The 27,322-nt window shown below is 36.9% G+C and overlaps 1 protein-coding gene across 13 annotated transcripts in view; it reads right to left on the reverse strand.

Moving 5' to 3' along the window:
- The window catches only part of RBPJ (recombination signal binding protein for immunoglobulin kappa J region), a 158,869-nt gene that overhangs the window by 21,264 nt on the left and 110,283 nt on the right, over nt 1-27,322 (reverse strand). For 8 of the 13 annotated variants that reach the window (XM_075752374.1, XM_075752372.1, XM_075752365.1 and 5 more), the window contains 2 exons: nt 8,494-8,532; nt 4,370-4,465 (listed from right to left, as the gene is read on the reverse strand). In XM_075752374.1, the coding sequence (XP_075608489.1) occupies nt 4,370-4,458 (89 nt within the window). In that variant the 5' untranslated portion in view covers nt 4,459-4,465; nt 8,494-8,532. Of the gene's footprint in view, nt 1-4,369; nt 4,466-8,493; nt 8,533-10,607; nt 10,658-11,640; nt 11,684-20,090; nt 20,150-27,322 lie in introns of those variants that run through there. The other 5 variants (XM_075752370.1, XM_075752369.1, XM_075752366.1 and 2 more) reach the window with 4 other exon arrangements.

The following is a 27,322-nucleotide window of genomic DNA, read 5'->3' on the forward strand; positions in this document are numbered from 1 at the left end:
TTATTATGTTCAGGTTGACATTAGCAGGGAAGTTTTTCCTTTGTACCTGTTGGTCTATTCGGAGTAGGTCAAGGCAGGAGGTGTGTTTGCCAATTACCCACGTTGTTGTTCTTAGCATGAAACTACTCAGCAGTCCTCCTTACTTCTTAGAAGCTGCAAGAACTAACAACATCCACTAAAGAATTCAATACAACAAACAAATGAAAAATGATTAGGTGCTAGAGTGCTAAGGAAGAAGTAGTGGAGCCATGGGGTAAGCCCTGGAAAAGTCTAAATAACAAGAGCATTAACCAGAGGGCAGGCACGCTCAGTTTGGTGAAGGGAAATATTTGAACAGAAATTACAGGAGCTCCTTCACTAACAGCCATTAAAAAAAAAAAAAAAAAAAAAAAAAGATGCAGCTAGATCATTCTCAGGCTAATCAGTAGCGATAATGTTTGAACTCAGAACAGCATGTAATCCACAAATACCAATATGGCTCAGAGTCTTTGATGAACTATGTCTTGGAATCCAAAACATTTCAGTCCTTTAAACTGTTGAATGTTTACACTGTTCAGATTCTGAAGAGAGAAGTCTCAGTGAATGGTAAATATGGAAAAAATATAAGAAGCACAAGCCAAACACCCACACTCACCAGGACTAAATACCACCTGAGTCTCTACCAGCTGAATGCCTTTGAAAGATGACAGCTATCCAACAGAAAAAATTAGCCAAAAGTCTTAAATTCAACTAGAATCCAGCCCTGAGCTTCTTACCTCCTGGCTTCTTTTTTAAACTAAAAAACATTAACTTAGGGAAGAGCAAGGCTAATACAAAGAGTCCACTCAAAAAAGAAAGATGCCTTCTTTCATTACTGTTATTTAGAAACAAGTATCAAGAACACTCTCAAATTAACCCAGAAAGTCTCCATCCACATGGCAACAACCTGGAATTGCATGTCCGCAAGGCCTATTTAAACCAGACCACGCTACGTGAGATCTGCACCGTCTACAGTGAGTTTTCAACACAGTATTTCACCATCTACTAAGCCTCATCAAAACACTGAAAGGTAGTTATTGTGCTAACCTTTTAATTATGCCATGCAAAGTTTATTAATGATAAATATTTTCCATGACCTCACAATAAACAAGGTTTAAAGACTGGAACAAAAGGTGGAAGTTTGTTTATGGGGTTTTTTTAGGTTCTATATTTACTTGAAAGACATGCCAATTTTAAGAAATAACTCGTTCTGTAACTTGAATTCTTAGTTACAAAGATAGTGCAATTGAACTTACTCTTTATGCATCAAAAATTAATCAGATTATATCCATACCATAATGAAGTCCCATGGAAAACAGGACATTTCTCCATAAAAACAAGTATGAAATAGGCTTCTGTCTATAAAGCAGAGGTATGCAAAACAACTCACTTCAGAAATGGTATTTAATGTAAAAATGGTGAAAACTTTCCTAATTTTGCTCAGTCCAGCAACACAAAGAACCAAAGGGCATGTTCTGCTATGAATAAAACAGAAACAATTAAAAAATAAAAAAGAAAGAAGCTAATTCATCATTCGGTTTCACTAAATACCTTAGGGCACACATGGATCCAAGGATTTGATAACTGGCATTTTTCTTTACACTGATAAAAACAGGACATCATTATTGATGCTAACAGTCTGGGAACTAGCAGAACAGTACCAGACACAGTCTAAACGGTGTGTTAAAACATAAAAAACCTAAAAGATTTAAACTGAAAAATGAAATCTTAGTATGTATTCCACATTTTCATTTCATATCCACACCAGAACAGCAAGCATTTCACCATCATATTATTTTATAACCAACATCCAACCATTTTCATTCCCAGTCATCTTTTGCAAAGCTCTGAAATTCTTTACACTTATTTGATATGCGTCCGTTTTTAAAGAGGTGAATCTGAGATACCTTTCATGAACAAATGCAGCTGTGCTGAGACAGACAACTGAACTGCACCTCACAAGATCAAAAGCGGTACAAGAATGCCTAATTCCAGGTAGCAATTGTTTCAAGCAGTGAGAAACCAGCGACGAGTTTCCCAAACATTACCAGTATTTAGGTAATGTATGTGCCACAGTGACTTTAACAGCATGAAGTGAAGTATAACATATATATTCAAGGCAACAGAAATTTATGGCAATGCTATGACATGCACATAGGAGCTTTCAGAAATTGTTACCAAGTAAAAATTTGAAGCTTTGCCCTGTATCCTTCGGAACGCTTACGTAAGTTTTCCAAACAGTAATGGAACTTTCAATAACCAAAATTGCATATCTAATCTTTTTATTTTCTCCTTTCTTTTGACGCAATTTGTTCTCCAAAATAATGATACACAGGACAGCTTTGCAAAATGTTCCTGCCCTCACGAACTGCTCTGGCCCCACAAGAACAAACTGACTGAAGTTACAGATACACTGTTTAGAAAGTCACTTTCTTATCTGCAGGCACACCCATCATTTTTTGGGAGTAATACGCCTAACCCATCTGCAGTGATGAGTTAACTATGCAACTCTTGAATGACAATACAATCTGAGGAGATAACAGGTCCCTATGTAGTCATGATAAATCTCTTTGCCTGTTGAGTTTGCTGCAAAGGGTTAAAGTTATCATTTACCGCCAATAAGGCCATGCATTGCAACCTTTTTGCATTTAAGCATGACAGTGAGCAAGAGGGCTGTATAGTTACACAGCAGATACACAGCATACTTGTCTGCTTCCGTGCCCTTCCTCCTTCCTCTTTCACTGACTTCCTATTTGATTCTCATCAAGAATTTCAGAAAGATCTAAAAAGCACTTTGAGTAAACAATTCCATGGAACTGCAGACCCTGGACACTGCTCAAAAGAAAGGACTTGAGACACTGGCTAACAGAAAAGACAACACCTATTTAAAGTCAAGTACTGAGGCACAGAATACTGAAGAACAGTTGAAACTATAGTCTGCATCTCTATGATTCACAGACATCAGAAAGTGTGATTTAGATTGGTAGCAACAAACTGAGAACTTTGCAGGCTTAATTCTAACATTCCTGTTTTCTAACACTGTCATAAATACGTTCAAATCTCAAATCCCAGAAAACTGTAAAAGACATAATGATGTAACAGGTCTGAAGACAGGCTGAGAGAGTTGGGGTTGTTCAGCCTGGAGAAGAGAAGGCTCTGGGGAGACGTTATAGCAGCCTTCCAGTACCTGAAGGGGCCTACAAGAAAGCTGGAGAGGCACTGTTTACAAGGGCATGTAGGATAGGACAAGGGGTAATGGCCTTAAGCTGAAGGAGGATAGATTTAGGTGAGGTATTAGGAAGAAATTCTTGATGATGAGGGTGGTGAGGCACTGGAACAGGTTGCCCAGAGAAGTTGCGGATGCCCCCTCCCTGGAAGTGTTTAAGACCAGGTTGGATCTACCTGGTCTAGTGGAGGGTGTCCCTGCCCATGGCAGGGGGGTTGGAACTAGATGACCTTTAAGGTCCTTTCCAACCCAAACCATTCCAGGATTCCATGACTTACACAACAGTGCAAAAGAAAGGTTAAAACTTCAAAGCCATTAATGTGCTGGATATGTGGTCTTTTGTGGTGAACAAATATTAATAATACAAAGTATCTGAAAACTAACCAAATACTGTGCTATTTATTTCTGTGAAATTTAAGGTAGAAAAGTATCATTTATACTTGAAGAAAATTGTGTTTCATCATGAGAGAACTAGAAAGCTGCACATGAAGGACCATCCTATTTGCTTCTACCAGTCATGCAATAAAACCATCACAGAGAAGACTACAGGAAATTCACCTTTGCCTAAAAAGCATTCATCTTCATATCTTCCTGTAGATTCTGTCCCTGAGAAAACTACCTATTATTGTAACTTGTACTGTATTGATTTTTACAAGAGAATGTTTATCATAAATATGGTTATGATTGACCCCTCATTCTTTTTAAAGCTATTACAGATCTGATTCAGGAGAGTATCTTACTGAGGCTAGCAATTTCCCTTTCATATTAATTTGAAATTATTCAGGGAAAAACTCCTCTACAAATAGTCACCATTAATCACCTTTTTTAGTCCAGACCTAAAAGGGAAGGTTTAAAATTAGAGCCATTTTAGTTCAATGGAAGAAAAACTTCACCAACAGATAAAGAACCTGTTGGTAGAAATAGGCATCATTACTACATTGAATGTCACAGGTTGGCAGCATTTGTTACATAATTAAATGATTTATGAGACCACATTTGGTTTTAAGTTTCTTCAGACTGCAGAATTCCTCAGATTGTACTATATTGTACTACGCAACAGACTACAGGCTCTAGTTTCCCTAGCTAGGAGCTGTAGAGGGAAGCCAGGAAAGAAGAGAGACTTACCTTTTTTCATTTCCATATGATTTCTGCGCAACTTTCGCATGGAGTATTAGCACTGTTTGATCACCTCGCTCCTTTAGGTAATTTCGCATTGCTTCCCTAAAAATTAAAAGGCAAAATAAGCTTTGAAAGTTCTTTTGGTTTTGTTTATAACAATTCACAGACAGCTTTAAGACAAAAAAAACCCCAAACACCTAAAATTCAAAAAAGGTAACCATTAATTGGGTCAAGATGAGTTAGTTTGGTTTCTTTTTTTTAAGACAATTACAAAGCAAAAAGGTACAACTATCTTGCATGAATCTAGCAGTAGGGGGTCTGGGGTCATTTACAACTACTATGTTTTCCAGAAAAAAAGATGCTTGTGATGTAAAATCGTATCAATGCCAATCAACTACACAATGTTCAAAGCCCAATTTTATGAAGTACCATGCCAAAAATATATTAGAACGCATTTTATTAATTCAATATTGTCTTCTTAATTTAGTCTCTCATAATAATGACAAATTGTTCCAAAATTTTGTTTAGGCTATTAACTAAATCAATGTAATGTTTATACAAAAGTTTTCTTTTGGCTGTGAAGATACAAAGAAAAAGTTAAATTCTTCAGCTTATTGTTTCACCTAGTTTTCTAGAGAAAGCCTCTACTTCCTGCATACAATCAGGTAAAAATATAAATTAGATTTTCTATTGTTCATCATCATGGTAATGACATATGTCATATAAAAGCTATAATTACCTCAAACACATCAACAGCAATTCCTTGAGAGAAGTAAGAGAACAATACACCCTATCATTCTTCTGTATCATCTAACCGTTCATTAAGCAGCATGCCAAATTCAACACCCTAGGGTTTAGCTGGGTCGGAGTGCTGACAGGAACACTTTTAAGTCCCTGGAGGAGCTTTTGCAGGTTGAATGCCCACCAATGGACTCATCTTCAAAGTCATCAACCAGAGAAAGAAATTATGAACTTAACAGGAAGTTATATGAGAGATTAAATCCTACAAAAGAAGGTTGGTTTTTTTTTTTCGGTTGGGTTTGCTGTTTCTCTTTTGTGAACTGCACCCAACTGCCAGTTCCCTTTGGACAGATCTAGAAAACCAAACATTTCCAGTGAAAAAAGATGGAAGATAAAAAGCAGTATTTTGTTGATAAGACCTTTTCCAAAAGAAATCCCCACATACAGTTTCACAGAGGAAAGCAAATAGATTGTGGGGGGAAGGGGGGTGTGACGAAAACAAGAACAATCCAGCTTTGTTAATGATGTTTTGTAAATTCTTGCATTTGTCATGCCTTGCTAAGACAGTAATCAGTGTGCTACATTTTCTGTGTAAATAGCAAGATATAAGAGAAAAGACTTGAATTACTGTTTTAAATTTAGACTAACTTGACCTGTTTACATTTGACATTGGTAAAACTGATGTTTATCCATGAAAACACAGATGGAAGAACTGTCTCAAAGTGCAGAGACTTACTTTACTTACAACCATTGTTTAAGACTATATTTTAAACCACAAAACATAATTCACTGTGAAATTATTATTATACATTTCATTATGATATATATTAGCTGCATTAAAGTGGTTTAAAAACTTTTTATCTGACAATTTGAAATACTCTATTAAGAGTACTGTCATACTCAATTAAGAACATCTGTCATACTAAAAACTTTTGGCTTGACTAGCATTTAAAAAAAACACTCAAAACCAGCAACCCACACACAAAAGTCCTAGGTGCTATCTAACGTTTATTTAGCATTGTATTAGGAAGAAATTCTGCCTATTCTGCTGGTCTGTTGCAACAGTGGACTTGTACAATCCAAATTCCTAGGAGAACTAGGAATGTGCCCCTCCAACCCCTCCCACTGATAAAGAAAACACATAGCCATTGCAATTCTCACATGACATTTTTCATTATTAATTCTTACAACTCTCCACAAAGGTAGCGCTATTATAGTTTACATTTAAAACCAACTAGCACAGTATGAACAAAGTAGTGGTATTCTGCTGAAGCTTGCACAATGATGAATAGATTATTAGACAAACAGGACTGCCTTTACACAAAAAAGCAGAATAATTTTCCAATAATTGAACTAAATGCCTTTAAGGGTTTACAGATACAATTTTTAGCATTAGATAAACAAATCATACTCTTAGAAATTTGTGTGACGGTTTTTCTCTTTCAGCATTTTTCTCTTCAGATGAAAAAAGTTAGGTTTGTTTCCAGCCTCTATCAGTATAGACAAGGTTTACAACCTACTGCTTTGAAGGATGGCTGGCAGGTCCCAGATGCCTACCCTGTACTCACAGGAAAGAGTACCTCGCACATCTGGCAGCTAAAATACTGCATGTGAAACTTAGAGTCACTATAGTTAATAGAAAACTTAGTTAAAAGACCTCATGCTGAATAGCCATTATTTTTGTCAGTCTTTTTAAATCATAGAAGATAAATTCTGTCAGTAACTTTAAGGTGATACTAACACGCATTACTGCTCAAGATGGAAAAAAGTTCTTTACTTAAAACTTAGTATCTTTAAATATCCCTGGAAAATAGGTAGGCCAACAGGAGATAATGTTTGTTCAATTACTTATAAGTCAGTATAGATAAATTTTAAAAATTTCTTTCTATAAATTTTTATTTTCTATAAATTTTAAAAATTTTCAAGATAAACTTGAAACAAAGTTTAACAATGACACGAGCTAACCTGAAGCTTATACAGAAATGCAATGAGACAGATCTCCCCAACACAAAATGTAAATGTTCCCCCCCTACCCCGTGCTTTACATGGAGGTATCACAATTTCTTTCAAAACAGAAGTAGGCCAGAGTGACAATGGGTTTCCATGTCTTTATACAGCTCTATTATCACACCAAACTATAAAAAAATTGCACATCTTTTGTACTTCAAGCAAACAGCCAATTTTAAACTCAGTAGCTACCCATAATCGGCACAGTCTGTAGCACAGAATAATAAGTATTTGCAGACTGTGTTACAACAGTTTGAAAAATGGTGACTACTTAACAGCTTCTAGCACAAATACTTTCCAGTCAGACCAGGAGCAAATCAGGTACTCTAGCCACTCTAAACACTTAGAATAGATTGACTTGATTGTACTGCTTGATGTTATCTCTGACTGTTTAGGTTTCACCAAAAATTGGTTAAGATTGCTCCTTGACAGCACTGTGTTCATTTTGCTCTTACCTGCTACATGACAGCAGTAATGTAATAGCGGCATTTTTTGCAGTAAAAAGTATTATTTTACATGACCTCACAAGACACTTTTACCCAAGAAAAGAAATCCAGCTCATTCCTGGTAATTTAAAACTAAGCAGATTCACATCCTACTGAATAATCTACAATAACTGATGTGTGAAGTCAACACCATTTCTAAAAAGGCATTTTGAGTACCGTATTAAAATCAAGTCACTCACTGTTCAAAATTTCACTTCTGGCTGCTGATTGCATACAGTAATTGAAAAACTTCAATATTTAAAATTGTAGGCTTAGCAAGCTACAATTTTTTAACTTAGAAATCCTTCTGAGAATGAAAAGGCACCACACAGCTGCTCACTCACCCCACTCCATCACAAGGGGATGGGGAGGAGAATGGAAAAAAACTTCATGGGTTGAGATGAAGACAGTTTAATAGGATAACAAAGGAAGATGATGATAATATTATAATATAAAACAAGTGATGCACAAATGCAATTGCTCATCACCTACAAAAAACCCCAACCCGATACTCAGCCTGTCTCTGAGCAGTGATCCTGCCTCTCGGATCATTTCCCCAGTTCGATCCGAAGCATGACATTCTGTGGTCGGGAATATCCCTTTGGCCAGTCTGGGCCAGCTGTCCTGGCTGTGCTCTCCCAGCTCCTTGCACACCTGGCAGGGTGTGAGAGGCTGGCAGGGTGTGAGCCTGAAAAGTCCTTGACTTCATGTAAACACTACAACTACCTAGGCAACAACTAAAAACATCAGTATGAGAATAATGTTGATAACATACTAAGTCCAAAACACAGCACTATACCAGCTACTAGAAAGAAAAATAATTCTATCCCAGCTAAAACCAGGACAAAACGGTAACTTTAGAAAGTTGTTAAAAACCAGAATTTCTTTAATTCTTACCTGGTGAGCCGTTTCGGTTGAGGTCGCTCTCCAAATTTCCTGAAAAAAAGAAGTTGCTAATTTAAACCAAAAGTGTTTAGTCGTAATTTTACAGTGAAATACTACCTCAATTTTACAATTTTTGAAGATGTATTGGAATTTGGTGTCTTTTCTTTGTAATTTCCTAGATAGATTACTATTAAAATATCAACCACCCCCTTGCAACAGCTTTTCCCACTATAGCAGAGGCTTTTTTAATTTGGAACTTCTCTGCTAAGTCACATTTACTTTCTCTCTGAATCACTTTTGAAAACTTCAGGTATCACAAGTATGCAAATAACCAGGAGATCTTTTCCATAATACTGACCAGAAGTGCTAACAAAAAGCAGTTATTATCAACATGCAGAAATTAACAGACTTATCTCTGAGTTGACAAATCACAGAGAATTCTTCCCATCACAATTTCTCAGAAATCTGTTTTTCCTTAATGACTTCTTACAAAAAGGACGACAATGTATTTCATATGTGCCAGTTCAGAATCACAAGAAAAAAATATCTTGTGGAATGTAGCCAAATGCGATCCAGAAATACCTTGCTATATACTTAACGTCTTTTACCCATAAAGTGTTCGAAGACAGCTGTATTTCTTACAGTGCTTTAACACTGTTTTTGAGAGAGAGTACGCTCTTTACACTAGGTTAAGACTTTCCACAAAAGTCTTTATTTATATAAGATACTGAATTTACACAGGACAAACATCTTCATTAACAAAAATATCCTCAGATTGAACCAAAATGGTCAGGTAAAAGACATGAAAAAAAAGAAAGGCTGTAGCCAGCAGCGTGCATCTGCAATGTACATCTGCTCAACCTGGTAAGGAAGTATAACCACAAGTTAAAATGAGGATGGGAGGATGGGGGGTAGAATAAATAAAAAAAGCAGGCTTAGCTTAACACGTTTCTATCTAAAAATAAACTGAGGTGTAAGAGACTGTGCTTCTACTGCCAGTGTTCATAACTATCTCTATGACTTGCCAAACTCTTTGATAAGTGGGCATGTTTTTCCCTTTATACTTCCTGGAGAGTGAAAAAAACCCCTCTCCTAATACTGCCCTACAATAGTGTTGGAGGCTCCCTAGGACAACAAGAACTTGATCATTAAATGATGTGACAAGAAATTCCCCTGTTCGTGCAGTGGATCTGTCCTGAACTCTACAGCAATTGGTGGTGGAATGATTTGATACATTCCAATTTCATCTGAGTAATTCTAGAAATGTAAAAATACATAGTTACTGCCATTTATGTAGTTGAGCAGAATAGCACTCTCCTGAAAAGACAGTGATAAGAACATTCAGCAAATTTTGAAGTTATTTTTCAAGACTTGAGAAATTAAGTCATCTTAAGTACTGGTAGTCCACTCTCTGTAGAGGAACTGAATAAACAAGATGAAGCCAAATTATTTTTTTCAGTTTAAACAATGAAATTAAATTTTATTTTCCTGACCAGACAGAAGTTCCTTTCACATTTTACTTTGCTGTTGTTAGTGTACTGTTCACTTGTCTGGCTTTATTTTAACTTTAAATGAAACAATGAAACTAAAATTCTTGCAGCAATTTTTTTTATATATATTTTAAATTTTGGACATGTACTTCACTTGTATTTTTCTCTATGGTATGTATCACTGCATTGTCATATTTGTAATGCAGAAAGTTAACTACAAAACCCAAACAGCTTTGCAGTTTGGCAGCAGGAAAGTTATATCCCAAAGCCTTACTGCTACTACCACTTATCTTTTCAGGATCTACCTAGCTGCATCTCCTGAGCACGCTCTCTGCCTCTCATTTTCCCTGGATAACAGCGTGAGCAGGTAGGTATGCGTATCCCACCTCCCCGGTGCTATCTAACGTTCTCCCCTGAAGACCTACATCATTCTATCTGGCAGAGCATTCACCTGACTCACTGACTAGACAACAGATTACCTTTAAGTGATACTCCACAGACAAACACCATCCCTATAGATTAGCTGCCTGATTTTGAGTAGAACTGCAGTCTTTGTTTCAATCCCTCTGCACATTTTAATTCAACATGAAAAAAATTAAGTGGTGCCTGTGTTGTAGCAAAGGAGGCATTACGCACACCATGCTTGCTTGTACTGTGGCCAACAGATCCAATCCAAGATGAGGACACTAGAACACAAGACATTGCATTAACACAAAAAACCCTCTCAGACAAAAATCTTACACTCCCCTAAGGCAACATCTACTCATGCAGAACTCTTGACTGCAGTAGATACATTCCCCTTGCACACACGTTTATTGCTGCCTAAAAAGAGCTTTATTAACAAGGCATCTACACAAAACAGTTGCAATTACTTAAAGAAACAAACCCCATCTTTTTCTTTAGTCAAATCCTGAATATACAGCACAGGGAAAAGAACTAAAATCCCCATTCTTCAGAGGCAGAACTAAAGCACTGAGTCATTTTGAAGATGCACAGGGTAAACTGATCATCTCACGCTCAGTGCAGCACCTTTATAAATCACACACAGTTTTCCCTAGCTTTCTCCACCCAAAAATAAAGTTAATGGTGTCACTGTAATCAACTTGTGAACAGATATAAACACTAGCCTTAGCAATATGAACCTTCCAAAGAGAACTAAATTTGCTAGTTCTTTTAGTATTCTTTCAATATACATTAAAGCAGTAGAATAAGAAGAAATTACATATTCATATTTAAATTCCAATTTTTTACTGTCTCTAAATTAAATTCAGGCACTTTTTCCTCAATCAATATCATCTTGATGGATGACTGATGGTTATGTACTCTAGCCTTGGTGTCAAACAAACAGCACTTTCCTGTGCCACCTCCAAATTATTTCAAAGATCCCATAAATGTTTTTCAGAATGAAGAACTCCTAAGACTTGACCTACAGACCACTTAGATTAGTAGACATTTTCACAGGGATAAATATATTTTAGGAAAAATTAACGTGACTTGCACAGGAATGCTATAAATCACATTATTTCAATAAGTGATCAATATGTACAAGAATAAGGTTGACATTGCATTCTTACACATCCGGTAAAAAACCTCTCTAACTCAATAGCAATAGTCAAAGGAGTTAGAATTCAAGAATGATTAAGAATGGAATAGGAAACACAAACACTACCAAGTCACAGTATTATTCTGCCACACATCCACAATTCTGAGAACTGCATGAAGTGGAAAAAAGTCATCTCAGAGTAATAAAAATAACACAAAAATCAATATGGATGATCAATAGTTTTCATATGCAATCGGCTAAAACTCTTTAACCTTGAGCAAGAGCATGCGAGAAAACTGACAAACGGATGCAAAGACCTAACAGTAATAAAAGATAGGCAAAATGCGAAAAGAAGGTTATTCTCTCTCACAAACACAAGAATTAGGAAATATATCTAATATCTAGAAATTTCATTTTAGAATAAAAATTTTTTTCCTTGTTCTACAAACACTGTTACAACTAAGTTGTGAAACATATTGCTAGAAGATATTGTGGAGGCTGAAAGCACAAATGGACTCAAAAGATAAAACAAAGTTCTGGTACAGTACTCCATTAGCTTCTACTAAGCATAATGATCTATTTTTTACAACCTCTTTCTCAGGAAAAACATAACCATGTTCTACCAGCAGCAAAGAAGTTACAAGGAAGAAAAAAAAAACCAGTCTACATTTACTCTTTCATATTCTTTTCTTAATCATCCATTACTGATGACTAGCAGGCATGGTCCAGTACGTATACTCCTATGAACCAGATATATTCCAAGCAGCAACTGCATCCAGGATGACAGATTTTCAGCCACATTGCAAAACTCAAGATACACAAAAAAGATGTGAAAATTTAAAAAAAAAGTATCACATGTCTTTCATTTAATGGTTCATCTGGTTTACTCTGTCCACATGTCTGCAGCTTGGTGTAGGTACCTGAATTGACAAGGCAACCTGAAGTACAAAAACTACCAGTAACTATCACACAGAAGAAAAGACTAAGAGGCTTTTTAATACTTCTGATGCTACGATAGCCCATTTGAAAGCACAAGAAACACATTATCTATGGTTTTGTACTAAATGACAGATATGTACAAGCTATGATTGCTGTTATTTCAAACTTTCATATTTGAATGGCACGTTGAAAAATAAGCCAGTTCAGACATTTCAAGGTTACCTGTCACAGACGACGGAGGCTGTAACATTTTTCTTATGTAGATTTTCCCTGGATTTCACTGTTCTAGAATTTATTTTTATATTCAGTATTTCTATTCCTCCTCTTTGTTTACATCTTGAAAATATGCAGATTGATGGATAACAAAAATATACAGGAGAGGAAACTAAAAATGTATCATAGTTGCATTCCCATAGTGGTTATTAAACAAGTTAAACATTTGAAATCCTAATCATAAGTTATATAACATTATAACTGAATGCTCACCAAGTTCCTTTCCTTTCATGGTTTTGGGGTTTTTTTATTTTACTATCCAAGACTAAACGCTGCTTCAGGTGTACTGTATTGGAATTCTGGACATACAGTCAAGTTGCCATTGCGATTCACAAAACTAATTCAGTGCAAGCTGTATTTTATTAGTACTTCCCTAACACACTGCACTGCAAACATGAGTGTAACCATTAGTCACACCATAATCACTTGCTGTTACAGCAAGTTAAACTTGTTCTAATAATTCTTTTTCCAGCCCCTGTATTTTCTCCAACCACTAGTTTGTATTCTCTTATTTCATGAATTTGTCTTCTGATGCTGTGCATAAATTAATTTCACTTCCACATTTTGCACTGTAGGCATAACTTTTCTCCCACATCATGTCCCAAATCACCCTTCAAGTCCATCCTTTTCATTTAGCAAGTCTCAGTTTGCCATTCAAACTTTTATTCAAACTTCTTTTGCCCATTCACAGAATGGGAAGGGAACTTACTCTTTTTACCTTTTTACTGCCCCTCAAGTAACTATGGAAATGAACAAGTACACTAATATTAATCTTACAAATACACTAACTAGTTTTAATCAAACTTTTAGTATTCTAACTGTCCTGGATGATTTTTTTTGTTGTTGTTCTTCAATAGTTCTATGTGTCAAGTCAACTTTGGAAGGAAAAATAAATCAATTAAAATTAACCAAGACAGTTTTGCCATTTGCAAGAACAAAATTATTGAAAAATATATTAAAAAAATAAAAATCACATGCTGTCCCATCCTCAACGTTGACTGAAAACCTATGGTCACTAAATTGCTCTAGCATCCTCCTGCCTAGAATTATGAACTTCAATTTTTTCCGGCATTGGCCTTCAGCCAAGAACATCGTTTTACAGTCCCTGAGAAAGTCCATTCACCTTTATTTACTGAGCACAGAAGCCTTAAAAAAACCCCACACAAACAGAGGCAAACTTTAGCAAATTGCCTGAAGACTTGTATCTTCACTTGGCCTATAGACTGACACAATTTTTGGCATCCAGTAGGAACAGCATGGATCTTTCTGTAAATAACGCTCTCCAGAGAGGCAAAAAAGCAAATGGGAGTTGTCAAATTTGAATACAGTAGGAATAAAAGCTGAGCAGAAAGCAAGCACATTGGAGAGGCCAAGACGGGGTGAATAGCAGGAAGAGTGAGGACTGAGAATGGGAAGACGAGTGGCAAACTAAGACTTGCTAGGTGAAAAGAATGGGCCTGAGAAAATTATGGGAGATGAGGCACCAAAAAAGCCTGTGGCATGGCAAAACACTCAGATTTAACTCCAGAATGTACAAAGACTAATAAAAACACACTGCAGTTACTGTTTTCTCCGGGGTTTTTTTGTGACAGAAGTCTTCATGGCATCTTAGAAATTTCAACATTGAGAATAAAAGCAAAATACTTGCCTTACCCTGAAGAATCAAAAAACATATTAAAACAGATCTCAACACATGAATACTGCTATCTTTTTGCCTTACACAAGCATGAAATCATCATGGGTGTTAGGGCCTAAGCCCAGTGGGCAGCTAAGCACTACACAGCTACTTATTCCCCCTCAAAATCAGATGGGTGAAGAGAAAAGCGTGAGAAAGAAGCAAGGAAAATTGTAGGTTGAGATAAAAATTGTTTAACTAACAAAGGAGAAGTGGAAGAAGAGAGAAATAAGACAAAACAAGCCAATCATGCACCACCTCCCATAGTCAGACCAATGCCCAGCCAGCTCCCAAGTAAAAGCTGGGTAACCTCTCAAACTCCCTCCTCTCCACTTTATTGCTGAGCATGACATTATGCGGCATGGAATATCTCTTTGGTTAGTTTGGGTCATGTGCCTGGTTGTGTCCCTTCCCAACGTTTGGTGCACTTCCCAGTTACTGTTGGGGGATGGACACGGGACAGAGTGAGAAACAGAGCAGGCCGTGACACTGTGCAAACACTGTTCAGCAAGAGCTAAAACATTACTGTGTTATCAACACTGTTTTGGTCACAAAGAACACAGCATCGTACCAGTTGCTATGAAGAAAATTAACTCCATCCCAGCCAGACCCAGTACAATGAGAAAACAAAAGAAAAAAGAATACTTTCTACATGGGAAACAAGTGTCGGATTTGGAAAAGGCACAGAGTGCCTGTTCATTGGAAAAGTTTCACTCCCAAATGTCTGGCTGTCAAATCATTTCCAACTGGACCTACACACTTGTTGGTGCTTTTGAGTGATTTAGCAAGGGCCTAATATTTTTCCTGAATAGTGAGACCAATTCTTTATTAGTCCAGTTATATGATAGCACATATCACAGTATTTACTGTGGAACACAGTAGAGGAATTATTTAATAAGTTACAAGAAATTACTGTAATACCTCAGTATGGATTCTAGAAACAGTCCCCAGACAAGTGCTCAGAAGGAAACTTCCCTGGAAGGACGTTATCCCTAACTGTTTAGGGCAATCGTTCCAGCTCCTTCTCCTAAAGCACAAACCTCTCAACACTGTCAGAAATAAGATATGGCAACCACTAATCCAGGGCAGTACAAGACCCGAACACTGACTGAGTGGCAAGTCCCACTTGCCTTAAACAAAGCTGTCAAATAAATGGGGTTTGGGACAACTGCAGTGTGCTTCGCATAGGCTTAGTAGGGGACAGAAATGATGAAGAATACTAAATTAAATACAGAATAGAGTGACCAAGGAAAGTTTTTACTTCCCTAGAGGAGGTCTGAGGGAAGCAATGCTTGAAACAGGAGTCTAATTAAAAGAATTTCAGATTTTTATAGAATCTCTCGAGAAGTTTCAGAATACACTATGCAATTCAGAAAGAAAGAACATAAGAAATTCCAACCTCTGCTCTCCAACAATATGAAGTGACAATGAAGTTTGGCGAGAAGCTGAAGTTAAGTTCCAACATGTCTAATATCTACCAAATAACTGGTATCCTAAAAGCCTTCAAGTGTGACAGAACTGGGGAAGAAGAAATACTGCCATTTCAACTACTATACGTCTACTGTAGTTAGGAGTGCAGCAAAAAACACTCTGCTTCGCTTAAATCCAGTTCTAAAAACACAGTCAACTGCCAGATGCAACCTTCTCCTAGATGTCTTACATAGCCATGAAACTTGTGAAAGAATGTGAAGAGTTTGGGGTTGGACAGTGAGACAAAAAGTCTTTTAAAGAAAGAAATTAAAATACAACAAGTCATTTACAGGTATTTTTTATCATTCTCCCCCAACTTTAAGACAACTGCTACTTAGCTGGAAAGCTAGAAAGTCTTTCAAATGTATGTTCATTTAGCACAAGAGAACTCTCATCATAACAGGGCCTATTGCTTCTACCATAAGACACAAAAATACTCTTCAAAGAATTAATTTCAAGTTGCTACGTGATCCGTTATCTGATCACCATCTATTAAACATGGTATACTACAAGCTCACCAGTATGTGAGCTCGCTAGGTCTACTTGGTCTACTGAGGTTATCCAAGATCTAGGAAAGCGCAACACGAGGTTTTCTTGTTTTATATTTAAAGTTTGAGGATTAATACAAAAGTATTCCTTTTCGACCACTAACAGAGACATCATCTCAGAAAAGCTGAAAAAGATGGATTCAAGTAGCGTGCTAGGACTATTTTCTCTCATTCTTATAATCCTCTAGCCTTTGCCTGTTTCCATCTTCAATTTACTTACCACAGACAAAGTAGTGAGGAGCTGAAGAAGCACTGAGGGAAATTTATACTCATAGACTTTAAACATGCTTAAAAATTATCAAAGCCAACGTACATACAACAGTGCCCATGTGCAGGACACACTGAATAGTTCTCAGGAGCTATCCCTTAATCTTCCAGTTGTTAAAAACGTTTCATACAGGTTAAGCAGTACAGTGCTACCTACACAGTAAGACGCAGCTACTCCATAACAGCCTTGTTTTGGTTTTGCAGATTTCGACATTTAGAATAACGTTACATCAACAGTAAAAGCAAAGCAGCAGATGTACGTTTTGAAACACAGGAATTTTCTGTTAATGTATTTTCCTGTGCACAGATTTCTGTGAAGACAGGATGCAAATACTGAAAATATTTCTCTGCATTCACCTACACAACCATATTCTCTTATAAAGATTTTAGAACACAACTCCCAAGGGAAAAAACCATCTATCCCTAGGAAACACTATCCTATCTGGTGGTTTCACAAAGAATTCTTGCGTATTAAAAAATGGTCATTTATGAGCCGGCATGAGCTGGCATATCAAAAAAGACCACCAAGTTTCATACAGTGGTTTCAGCTATGATTGGTTTATGAAATACACATTAAATGTAGCTGTTGATTCACATAGCTTTTAATATTTGTTTGCTGTTGGAGATAACTTATGCATTTGATTTCTGTAAGTGCACCTTATTCCACACCAATATGCTTTATTTTTTAAATTAATCTGAAAATAGGGCACTGTTATGATTTGCCAATGGTAAAAATACACAGCTCAAAAAAACTATGTTCTACAGATTTAACACATGATTAAAAAACCAAAATACCTAAAGGACACAATTTCTAATAGATGAATGCAAATTACATATAATTGGATATACAAGTTCAGATGCAATGGAAGTAAACACAAGCAATTAATATTACTTATGCTCAAACAGAACATTTCACATTTTTCATTTCCATGGATGAGGATACTGAATAAATGAACCATATGAATGGCTAAAACAAAGACCTTCAGAAGGAAAATTTTATCTTCTCCAAAACAAAAATGGGTTCAATGTCCACAGGTCTGATCATTAAGGGAAACAGAGACAGTTGTACTACCAGTAACCAGTACACCCAGCGTTAAACACACACCACACTGTAAACACAAACCAAAAGGAAAGAACTGAAATAAACAAGCTTATATTGTCAAAAGAAAGGACAGGTGATTAAGTAATTCTTCTCTCAGTCACTCTATACTCCACAGCCTATGATTCCACACAACCCTCATTCTTCACGAAGTTCTGAGCAGATTTACTTTTCTCAGGCTACCCCTCTTCATGTCCCACATGTATTTGTTCTTTGCCCTTCACTGATCTTTATAGTTTGTTCTAACTTAATGTCATACAGCCTAATATGACACAGTCCACACTGTGAGTGTCGCTAACTACTGTGGCTTTATCTGTGTAGCATCTTAGAAAAAGGAGTTTTTAAATCCTGAAGACTACTCATACCCTAAACATTTTATGCTCTTCTACTATTTCCTTTCACTTAGCAGAACCACAGAAGTTGTTGCTGTGCTACTTCCTCAATAAAAATAATGCTGTGGCTGCTACCAGTTCTAAGAAAGGTGCAGAAGACACTGAAGATTATGCAGATCCATTACCTCACAGTGATATATGTATCTTAGGAGTATTCTCTTTTTTTGCTCTGAACATGCTTAATATGACATATGTAACTAAATACACAGGTAAATGATGCATTTCAGAGGCTCATTTTTTATAATATCACACACCTGAGGTACGGAAACTGCTGAAGAAATGACACGTATCTCCCCTGTTGCTCCCTCCAGGTGCAACTGTGTGTGTAAGTGCGATCCTCTAGAGCTGACAAGTCAGCAAAATGACAGTTTCCAGATCACCCATCACGCCACAGGCTGGTTCATCATTCAGGATGAACACATGCACTAACACACACAGTCATCAACTCACTCTCACTTTCGTCTGCCAGCAGCACTTAGGCCTTGATTCTCATTAGGGTGTCTACTGTAATAAATATTGCTGTAAAGACCTTGTCCTGAAGATTAGGAGTTGAACTAAAAGCCAACCCATTTAAAAAAAAAAAAAAAAAAAAAAAAAAGACAGTTTTCATATCCGCACATAATGTACAAAGAACCAACCTCAGCCAGTCTGACCCAATGTACCCTTTTTCTTATCCATCCTACAAAAGGAGATAAAGTTAATCTAAACCTCACCAATCGAGCACGTCTAAGGGACATGAACAATGCTAGCATTTCTTCTACTCCTAGAGTACTTCTCTGCTCTGCAAAGAGCAAATGATGGGTGGTCCAACTGCACTGCGGCTCTTTGGAAGTAGGGGGCACAGCAGCCCCTGAAATCACAAAACTAGAAAGTTTTTGATCGATATATAAAACATTCCCTCTCAGAAAGAGAGAAAGAGAGAAAGAGAGAAAGAGAGAAAGAGAGAAAGAGAGAAAGAGAGAAAGAGAGAAAGAGAGAAAGAGAGACCCACCTGCTCCAGGGTGAATGCCACCAACCATACACTATCACATCTTTGTACTGCATGATCCTGTACTGCTCTGGCCTATACTTAAAGAATTTAAGTCCTCCAGCACAGGGAAAATGTTACATGTTTGAAACAAGTCTTCTGCTGTACAGCACTATATACACTTTTGGCACTATATCAAATAATACTGACATAAATACAATAGAAAAAGCTCTGCTTCATTTAGTCACGCCCTCTCACTGGAAGTCACTGGTTCAATTAGAAACTCCCTCTCCCTTTTCTGACCCGCTTTCATCCTCCCACGTTGCTTTCATTATTGTCCTCTCTTTTCCAATCTCCATAAAAAGAAAATCACAGAACCACAACTGCAATTTAAATACAGCTTGCACCTTATCAGTAAATAGGCTCACTTTTAAACAACTTACAGAAAGTAAACAAATTCACTTCTTTACAGTAGTCTACCTACATTTGGAAAAACACTTTGTCCAGTAAATCACTAAACTTGTACATGATTCTAAAAATCAAAGATCTAGTTCAAAAAGGACATAATTTTAATCCAGACAAACCTCACACAATTCTGCTACACTAAGTAAGGCAAGAAAGTCAGTAATGACAGCTTATTTAAGAACAAGAAAGTGCCTAAACATGTATCTAGTGATGTGTTTTCCCTGCTTTTGCTTTTTCCTGTACCTGTTGCAAGAAGCTACAGTAGCCCAAAGACATCAAGTATACGATAGAACTTAGATATTATCAACTTAAAGGATGCCATTAAAATGCTGGAATGGTGTAGAATGTGAGAAACATCATCAAAAATTATGCCATTTATTAAAATTCCTTTATATTCACATGCTATTATTTCTTTTTGATTGACTCCCTAATAAGGTTGGCTGAAACATTCAGTGGAAACTACAGATTTGCACACACTTACCTTAACAACTGAAAGAGTTATCAGCTTGAAAAATCAGCATGCCAACAGAATCTCAGTCCCTAAAACACAATATAATTTGGCTCAGCTATTGTAACTGCATAGGGAACGTGCAATATAAGGCTTATTAGTTTTATCTTCATCCACTCAAACCAAAAAAGTGTGACTGTTAGGGAAAAGGAAAACAACTGCACATAGTTCACAAAATTGCCTACTAAAATAATGGTAAACTGCTAATGCACAAAAACAATCTGAAGCATGGTTCTACATGTAATGTCCCACATTCACGGCTTTCAGTGACAACTACTTTGCCTAGTGTACGGTTATTAGGATGCTTCTTGCCCACCTAGCACAGTAAATTTTCCCCTGGATCTCACCTTGCACATCATCCATGAATAGATATTTCACAAGTGAACTTGACCATTATTTCCTAAGAAAGTGATTCTATGTCCCCTACTAAACCATAATTTAAGTATCAGTGAGTCTTTACAAAACAAGCAGCTACCTTTTAAGAAAATAAATTTCTAAATATGGTAAGAACAGAGCTATTGAGTAATAAGGCAGTACTTTTTACAGTTACCATCTGCCCATAATTGCACATAAGATTTCATCTGAAGAATGATTTTTTTAGATGGATGAGGAATCAACTTTAATAAACCTACTGATTGTTACCTGTGTTGCCTGATTACTCAACAGACATCACAAAGTTGACACAAGATGAGCCTTTTCAGACCACTTTCCTGCCAATATAGGAACCCTCCACTATACTATAGTACCTGAGGATTTGCTCAACCTTGCTCTCAATGATTGAATGTCTGCAGTGTTCAGAGAACAGTTTCCCCTCTTTAAATATACCTTCCATCTTCAACTGGAAGATAAGCATTCATCTTCTGTGCTGAAGGCAATTTAAAAAAAAAAAATGAATAAAAAAGCAGCATGAAAACTTAAGGTTCATGGTTTTCTTTGAATTGCCACAGTTCACTGTAATGCCAAAAATACACAATAGAAGCAGAAATCGTGAATGATTTTGCAAGGAAGTGGTAAAGAACCATACTGAACTTGCAAAGAAGGAAGATTTTAAAAGAGCCAGCCTAACCTCACTAACCATAAAGGCAAATACATATTTCTTTTGAATGCCTTTTAAAGAGATAACAAGTTATTGACAAGGATAGTCATTGGTCAAAATTTCTAACCACTGCTCTATTAAAGTAATAGGTTAATCACTCGTCCATGTGCTTTTCCTTACTCTATACCCACATAAACAGAGGAGTTTCATTACTACAGCGACTGCTTCCTATCAGCAGAAAAACAAGGAGAATATACTAATCTGTCTCTAAGGGGCTTACTGTCCTGCACCAAGCTCCTCAACCAGCTTCCCCTGCACCACCTGCAGAGCTCAGACCTTCGGAGGGAGCCAACTCAGCCCATCAATCTGTCACACCACTAATAAATACACTGAGAAGCAGGAGACAGAGGGAAGCCAGTGGTTTCAGTTGGAGAAAGCTGTTTGGTCACCTCAGCAAATTCAACTTTAACAGAAGCCAAAAGAGATTACACAGAAGGAGCAGCTAAGCTTGTTTTCTCTTACATTCTAGCAAGCCTGTAACTCTCATAGGAAAGAGCTGTATGTAAGAAAATAAAAACACAGAAGGACTCTGTAAGGGAAATGACTTGCAAAAAAACAAGTTTTAAGCATAATTAAGACATCTTACGAGCAGACTAACATCCTTAGTCAAAGTTTAGCTTAGGATAGTGATAAGGCTGTCACCCCAAATGTAGTTCAGAACTTAATGCAAAATGACAGCTAAGTATACTAACATCTCTAAGGTTTAAGCAGACCAACTCTGACAAGTCTTGCTTTGACAGTTTAAGTCACCACTGTCCCAAATGCCTTTCCCACCTCTCAGCTAGGTCAGGGTAGGAAAACGTGTCTGTGTTCCAGCCACTCCAGTTCACAGCTGGACTCTGGCTTCACATGCAGCTGAGCTGATTTCTCACCACCAAACACAGGTCTTGCTTGCCAGCTTTGCCCAGCTACACTGACCTACCCTTACAGACCAAACTCCAGCACTTGTCAGACCTTTCCAGAGAGAGATTCAAATCAGTAACCCAGAACAAAAACTATCTTTTGAGCAAGGAGGGGGATGAAAGGAAGGAAGAAAAGTGAATTTTATTGATTCAGTCATGAATCCAGTGAGCGCCAGCACCACCACAACGCAATCAACAGCAACACTCAAGAGGAGAATGCAACCTCCCACTTCGGTAGCAGTGCACTGTTAAAAATCTAGTGCACCCATAGTTTCAGTTTAGACCGACTTAATTGTATTTTAAATAATGTAATTAAAAACCCCCAAGTGATACATTCCCATTAGTGATCTTGTTTTAGGATCTGTAAGCTCTGACAGCAACAGTACATACAGTGCTTAGCCCACCAAATCAAAACTTCCAAGAGCCATTTTTAAAAATCTTTACTATATTTTTATACTTCTAAAAAACACCTTTAGGAAATGGGGATGATTCCCTATCATCTCCTTCCTCCAGGAACTCAGTCAGTTGAGTCAACTTTTTATATTGTAGAATTTTTTTTTAAACACAGTATTATTACAGTGTGTACCTTCTCCTTTCATTCCCTTTCTTCCTCCAACTTCCACACTGCTGTAATCCTTCAGAATGCAAAATGGAAGCAGCTCCTTATATTCATTAAAAGGAAACAGCTAGAGTTATATAAGCTTACTTCTATGCAACTATGTCTCATCTACTGATTCTAGACTTGTAAAACAATTCACAAATGATATCAGTATGTAAACAGAGAATAGGTTATCAGCTCATAAGCAGTTTCCATGCAAACAGTAATTTCCAAATTGGCAAATAAAATTTCTCTCTTCAGTAGATTAAAATGATGACACAGAAACTGTGAATACATATACTTTTTACCAAAGCTGTATTTGGCACCAACTTGTTTTATAAAATTACAGGGTTTCCTAGATTTCAGATGTTTTCTTATTGCATCACCCAGGAATTATGTGGTTACACTAACATTAACTGGGCGCAGTTGCAAAATGAGCTGTCAGTATCCTAAAATTAATCAATCTCAAGTATATTGTTTTGTAATTAAGCTTATGAATACATCAACCCATGAATATAAAACCAGCAGCAATAAACACACATCCCAGAAAAGAGGGGGAATTAGAAGGCTCTTTTTTAACTTTCTAGGACAGCTAAATCATTTGGAGGCCATTCTTCATTATCAGTCTTTTTCACTGTGGTTGTGCTAACAGTCTCCAACTAGGGAGCATTTTATATAAGCAAGTTATTCTTAAACCTTTTAAGTCACACAACTAGACAGCAAAATTTGATGATATTCCCTCTGCAGTTTACAAACCTGTGTTTTAATAAAAACATAAATGTTGTAAAAGATACGGATTTTTGCTGTTGTTGAATTGATTCACAGGTAAATTATTTCTATGTTTCTGAGAGATTAATTTATACTTCAGCTACAGCCCCTGCAATAATTAATAGAGCGTTCCCACATAGGAAAGACACAGAAATTCAGATTCCCATTTAACAGATACTTGACTATTGAAAGAGGAAAATAGGGTATGTATAACAAGTATATTTCTGTTTAAATTATATAAGCCAGAAGTTCCTTTCAATTACTGCTATTTTTAATTGCAAAACTCAAATACTTAGAAACAAATTGCTAGAGAAATATAATCTCCACAATGCCTATCTTCAAATCCAATAATACTTTTCATAACTGTTGTGGTAAATGGGTCAATGATCCCAGAACAAGAAAATTAAAGGGACACTCCAAAATACACTTTTAGTCCTCCTTATCACAGTACATTTACAACAACCATATGAAAAGATTAGATTACATGTCTGGGATGTCAGCAGGCTAACACCTTATCATCCTTTCTTCTGGTATTATAGTATTACAGTTCTCTTACATAGTTACACATGCTGCTATTGTGCCCAAATAGCTTTTATGGGGCATTTTTTTGGTAAGAAAAAAAATCTGCAGAGTACAAATGCAAAGCAGTTATTATTGTTCATTTTTTTAAATGTAAATTGTGTGAATCATACTTAATTCAAGTAGGCTTGCTTTTCAGGTTTGTCAAGTTTAAACTCCACACAGATGCAAATTACTGGTAAAACTTCTCCCTGCATCTTAATGAGGTACACTATAAACTAGGAAGCCAACTTGAAAACAAGAATGTTTCTGAGACAAATTCTACTTGACCTAGGTATTCTAAGTGTTTAAAGGACCTAGTATTTTAAAGGAAAGTTTTAAATGACAGCACTTAACTTCTGCATGATCTTGAACCTGTGACTGCTACAACACTAGTTTCCTTGTGCTGGCACAAATTTTTGTGTAAGGATTTTACTGCACGATAAGCGTGCCTAAGCAGTGTTGCGAAGGCTCCCGACTGCTGAGCTCTGAACCCAACCTCTTTTCAAAACATTGTCTCATCCTTTCAAGTACAATCAGGCCAGAAGGGAAAGTAAATTGTCAAAACTGTTTTGAAGTACTAAACAACCAAATTTAAGAAGGCATTTTAGTTAGCAACTACCTCCATCTTGCTCGTATCTTAACTGGTTTAAAAACGATTGTCAACATAGGACTGCCGAGCGTGTAGTATGTAGAACACGCTAATCAATAGGGAGATATTTCCTTTCTTCAATTCCTGCCTACTGCTGCTTCAAACAGGGCAGAATGAGCTCTCCAAGACAAACGGGAAAATCGTGGACAAATGTAATCGTTAAGGTTCAGAAATCAGAGATAAGCTGAACTCCTGAATTAAACCATGGAGATGCCTGTGTAGCCAAGATAAATGAACCAAAAAAGTCTCATCCTAAAGAAAATTGGGGGATGACCTATATTAGAAGTTACGGCTTGGAATTCAACATTTTGGAGAGATGGTATCTTTTCTTCCAAGGCATTAATGCATTCTGAAAGATACTGACAGGCTAATGTGTCCACAGAGTAGGCTTAGTATTCTACTAACAGCTAATACTCTTTCATTGCTTTAGTTTCCCAGTTTATTAAAAAATGAAGCTTATGCTATAAAACTGATTAACTATCCTTGCAATAACTTTGGAACCCATAAATCAGTTCTAAGTTTAAAAAGAAGGAAAGAGTTTTTAAATACAATTAAGTTGCTATGAGTTTTACAAAAACTGGAGGCTGGATAGACATTTCCAAAATACTGATGTCATTGAAAAAGACAAGCAAAACTTGGAAATTACATACTGTTTCACAGCTGGTCACTTCACAGATGCCATTTGCACAGACAGTAAGCATACGCCTTAATTATATTACAGCTACCTTTGCCCATTAGGGATGAAGGAGCTCATGGTATTGTCCTGTAAACTTTCCTCAATATACAGGGCACAAATGTATAGGAAACACAAGTTCTTTAATTCTGCTGTTTATAGAACCACTTGGAGACAAAAAAAACCCCAATACCAAAACTGTTGCTTGACAATAGCATACACAAACTGCAGTCTAAACAAATGAAGAAAAATCAGAATGCCAATTTTAAAGTGCTTGAATTATCTTATATTGTTATGGGAAACTTTAAATACTGTCAAAACAGCATTCATGCATATAGAATACAATACCAGCGTTTCATCTTGCAAGTCTTTTCAATTTGTTATCTACATGCTGTTCACCCAGGCATAAGAAATATAGAAACCAACTGTTTGCTCTACAGTCAGATTGTAAACAGAGGGTCTCCAGAATTTCTAATGACAATAATAAATTATGAAATGCAACTTAACTGTTGAGTTAACACAATTTTAGGGCCCCTGCCTTAAGTGGACTTTTAAACAAAAAACCCCATGAGTTGCATACTAAATTTATTTATGACTATGAATCTCTTGGAACAGGTATCAAATTATGTTATGTTTACTAGCCTGAAGAAAGCCTCATAAAACATTCTGGCAATTTAAAGATAAACCCCAGAGAGGTATTTCATTGTGTAACTTAATTTTTTTTGTTTTATTTCCCCAGTGGTTCACAGGTTGTTGTAATAATTTTGTGTGCCAAGTTACCTACCATATTAGCTATGATGGTGTCTAGCTCTTTAAATAGATGGTATTGCTATGGGGACACAGGAAGAACTGCTGGACTGTTTCTATGATGAGCAGGGTAGTGGGAGAAGTGAAATGTGAGCAGCAGGTTTGGAAGCCTGAGGTATTTTTCACTTCTGTTTTGTATTTTTTCCATATACACAGGAAACTCCCTTGGGGGGGGGGGAAGAGAGACCAACTTCCCTACAGCTAAATACAAGAACATGTGTAAAACAGAAAAGCCATAAAGACTTCAATGTTTCCATACTTCAACAAAAAAAAATAATCATTAGACAAAAACTTCAACATTGAGATAGCAAAATCTACTTTTCCCACCTTCAACATTTCTTCAGACAACAAAAGTCTTTGCAGTAGTAGAAAATTCAAGAGAATCAAGAAACAAAAAAAAGATGAGGATGCCTCCACACACACATTATCATCTACCTTTGTATTTAGAGAGTTCATTCTCTTCCCCAACTCCACGCTACTGTCCATCTATTTCCCCTCCACTCCCTTTTGCTGCTGCGAAGCAAGTGAGGAATTGATGAGGAAGAAGGGTAGAGTTAAGATAGTCCACCCAGGGGCGCAGGGCCTTTGCTCCCACTGGTAGTGGATGTAAGGCTTCTTCTTATTCAGGCCAAGACTCCAGCAATCCATTTGTCCATCTCCAACAGCAGGATTAACGGACAGCTGAGGAAGAGTAAGAACCAGACATGCCTAAATGGTACTTCGCCTCAACATTCTCCTGTCTATGACTATTTTCAGTTCAGGGGATTTACGAGCCTAATGTTGATGACAGGAATGAACACAACTTTTATTAATAACTGGACCTCACACGGTCCAAGCATACTGTAAATAGTAAAGGACACATACGCTGTGCTTTGGAGACCAGTGGGGCAGCGAAGAGACCAAGAAGGAGTTCTGCTATAGAACCAGGCTACACTAGATGTGCAAGGGAATCCCAAGGCAACTCGGCATCAGCAGTACGATCAGCCTTCAAGGGTCACCTCTCCATAGAATTAAAATTCAGTTTTAATATGCCAGCAAAGCCAGTTTCATATTGGAGTGACACTTGAAAAGTCTGCAAATCACATGGCTCAGATGCTGCAGACACTCACTGCTAACCTGAGTACTGCAACAGAATGCCACAGCTGTCTGAA

Source organism: Balearica regulorum, chromosome 4 (assembly GCF_011004875.1).
Source record: "Balearica regulorum gibbericeps isolate bBalReg1 chromosome 4, bBalReg1.pri, whole genome shotgun sequence".
NCBI classification, from domain to species: Eukaryota; Metazoa; Chordata; class Aves; order Gruiformes; family Gruidae; genus Balearica; species Balearica regulorum.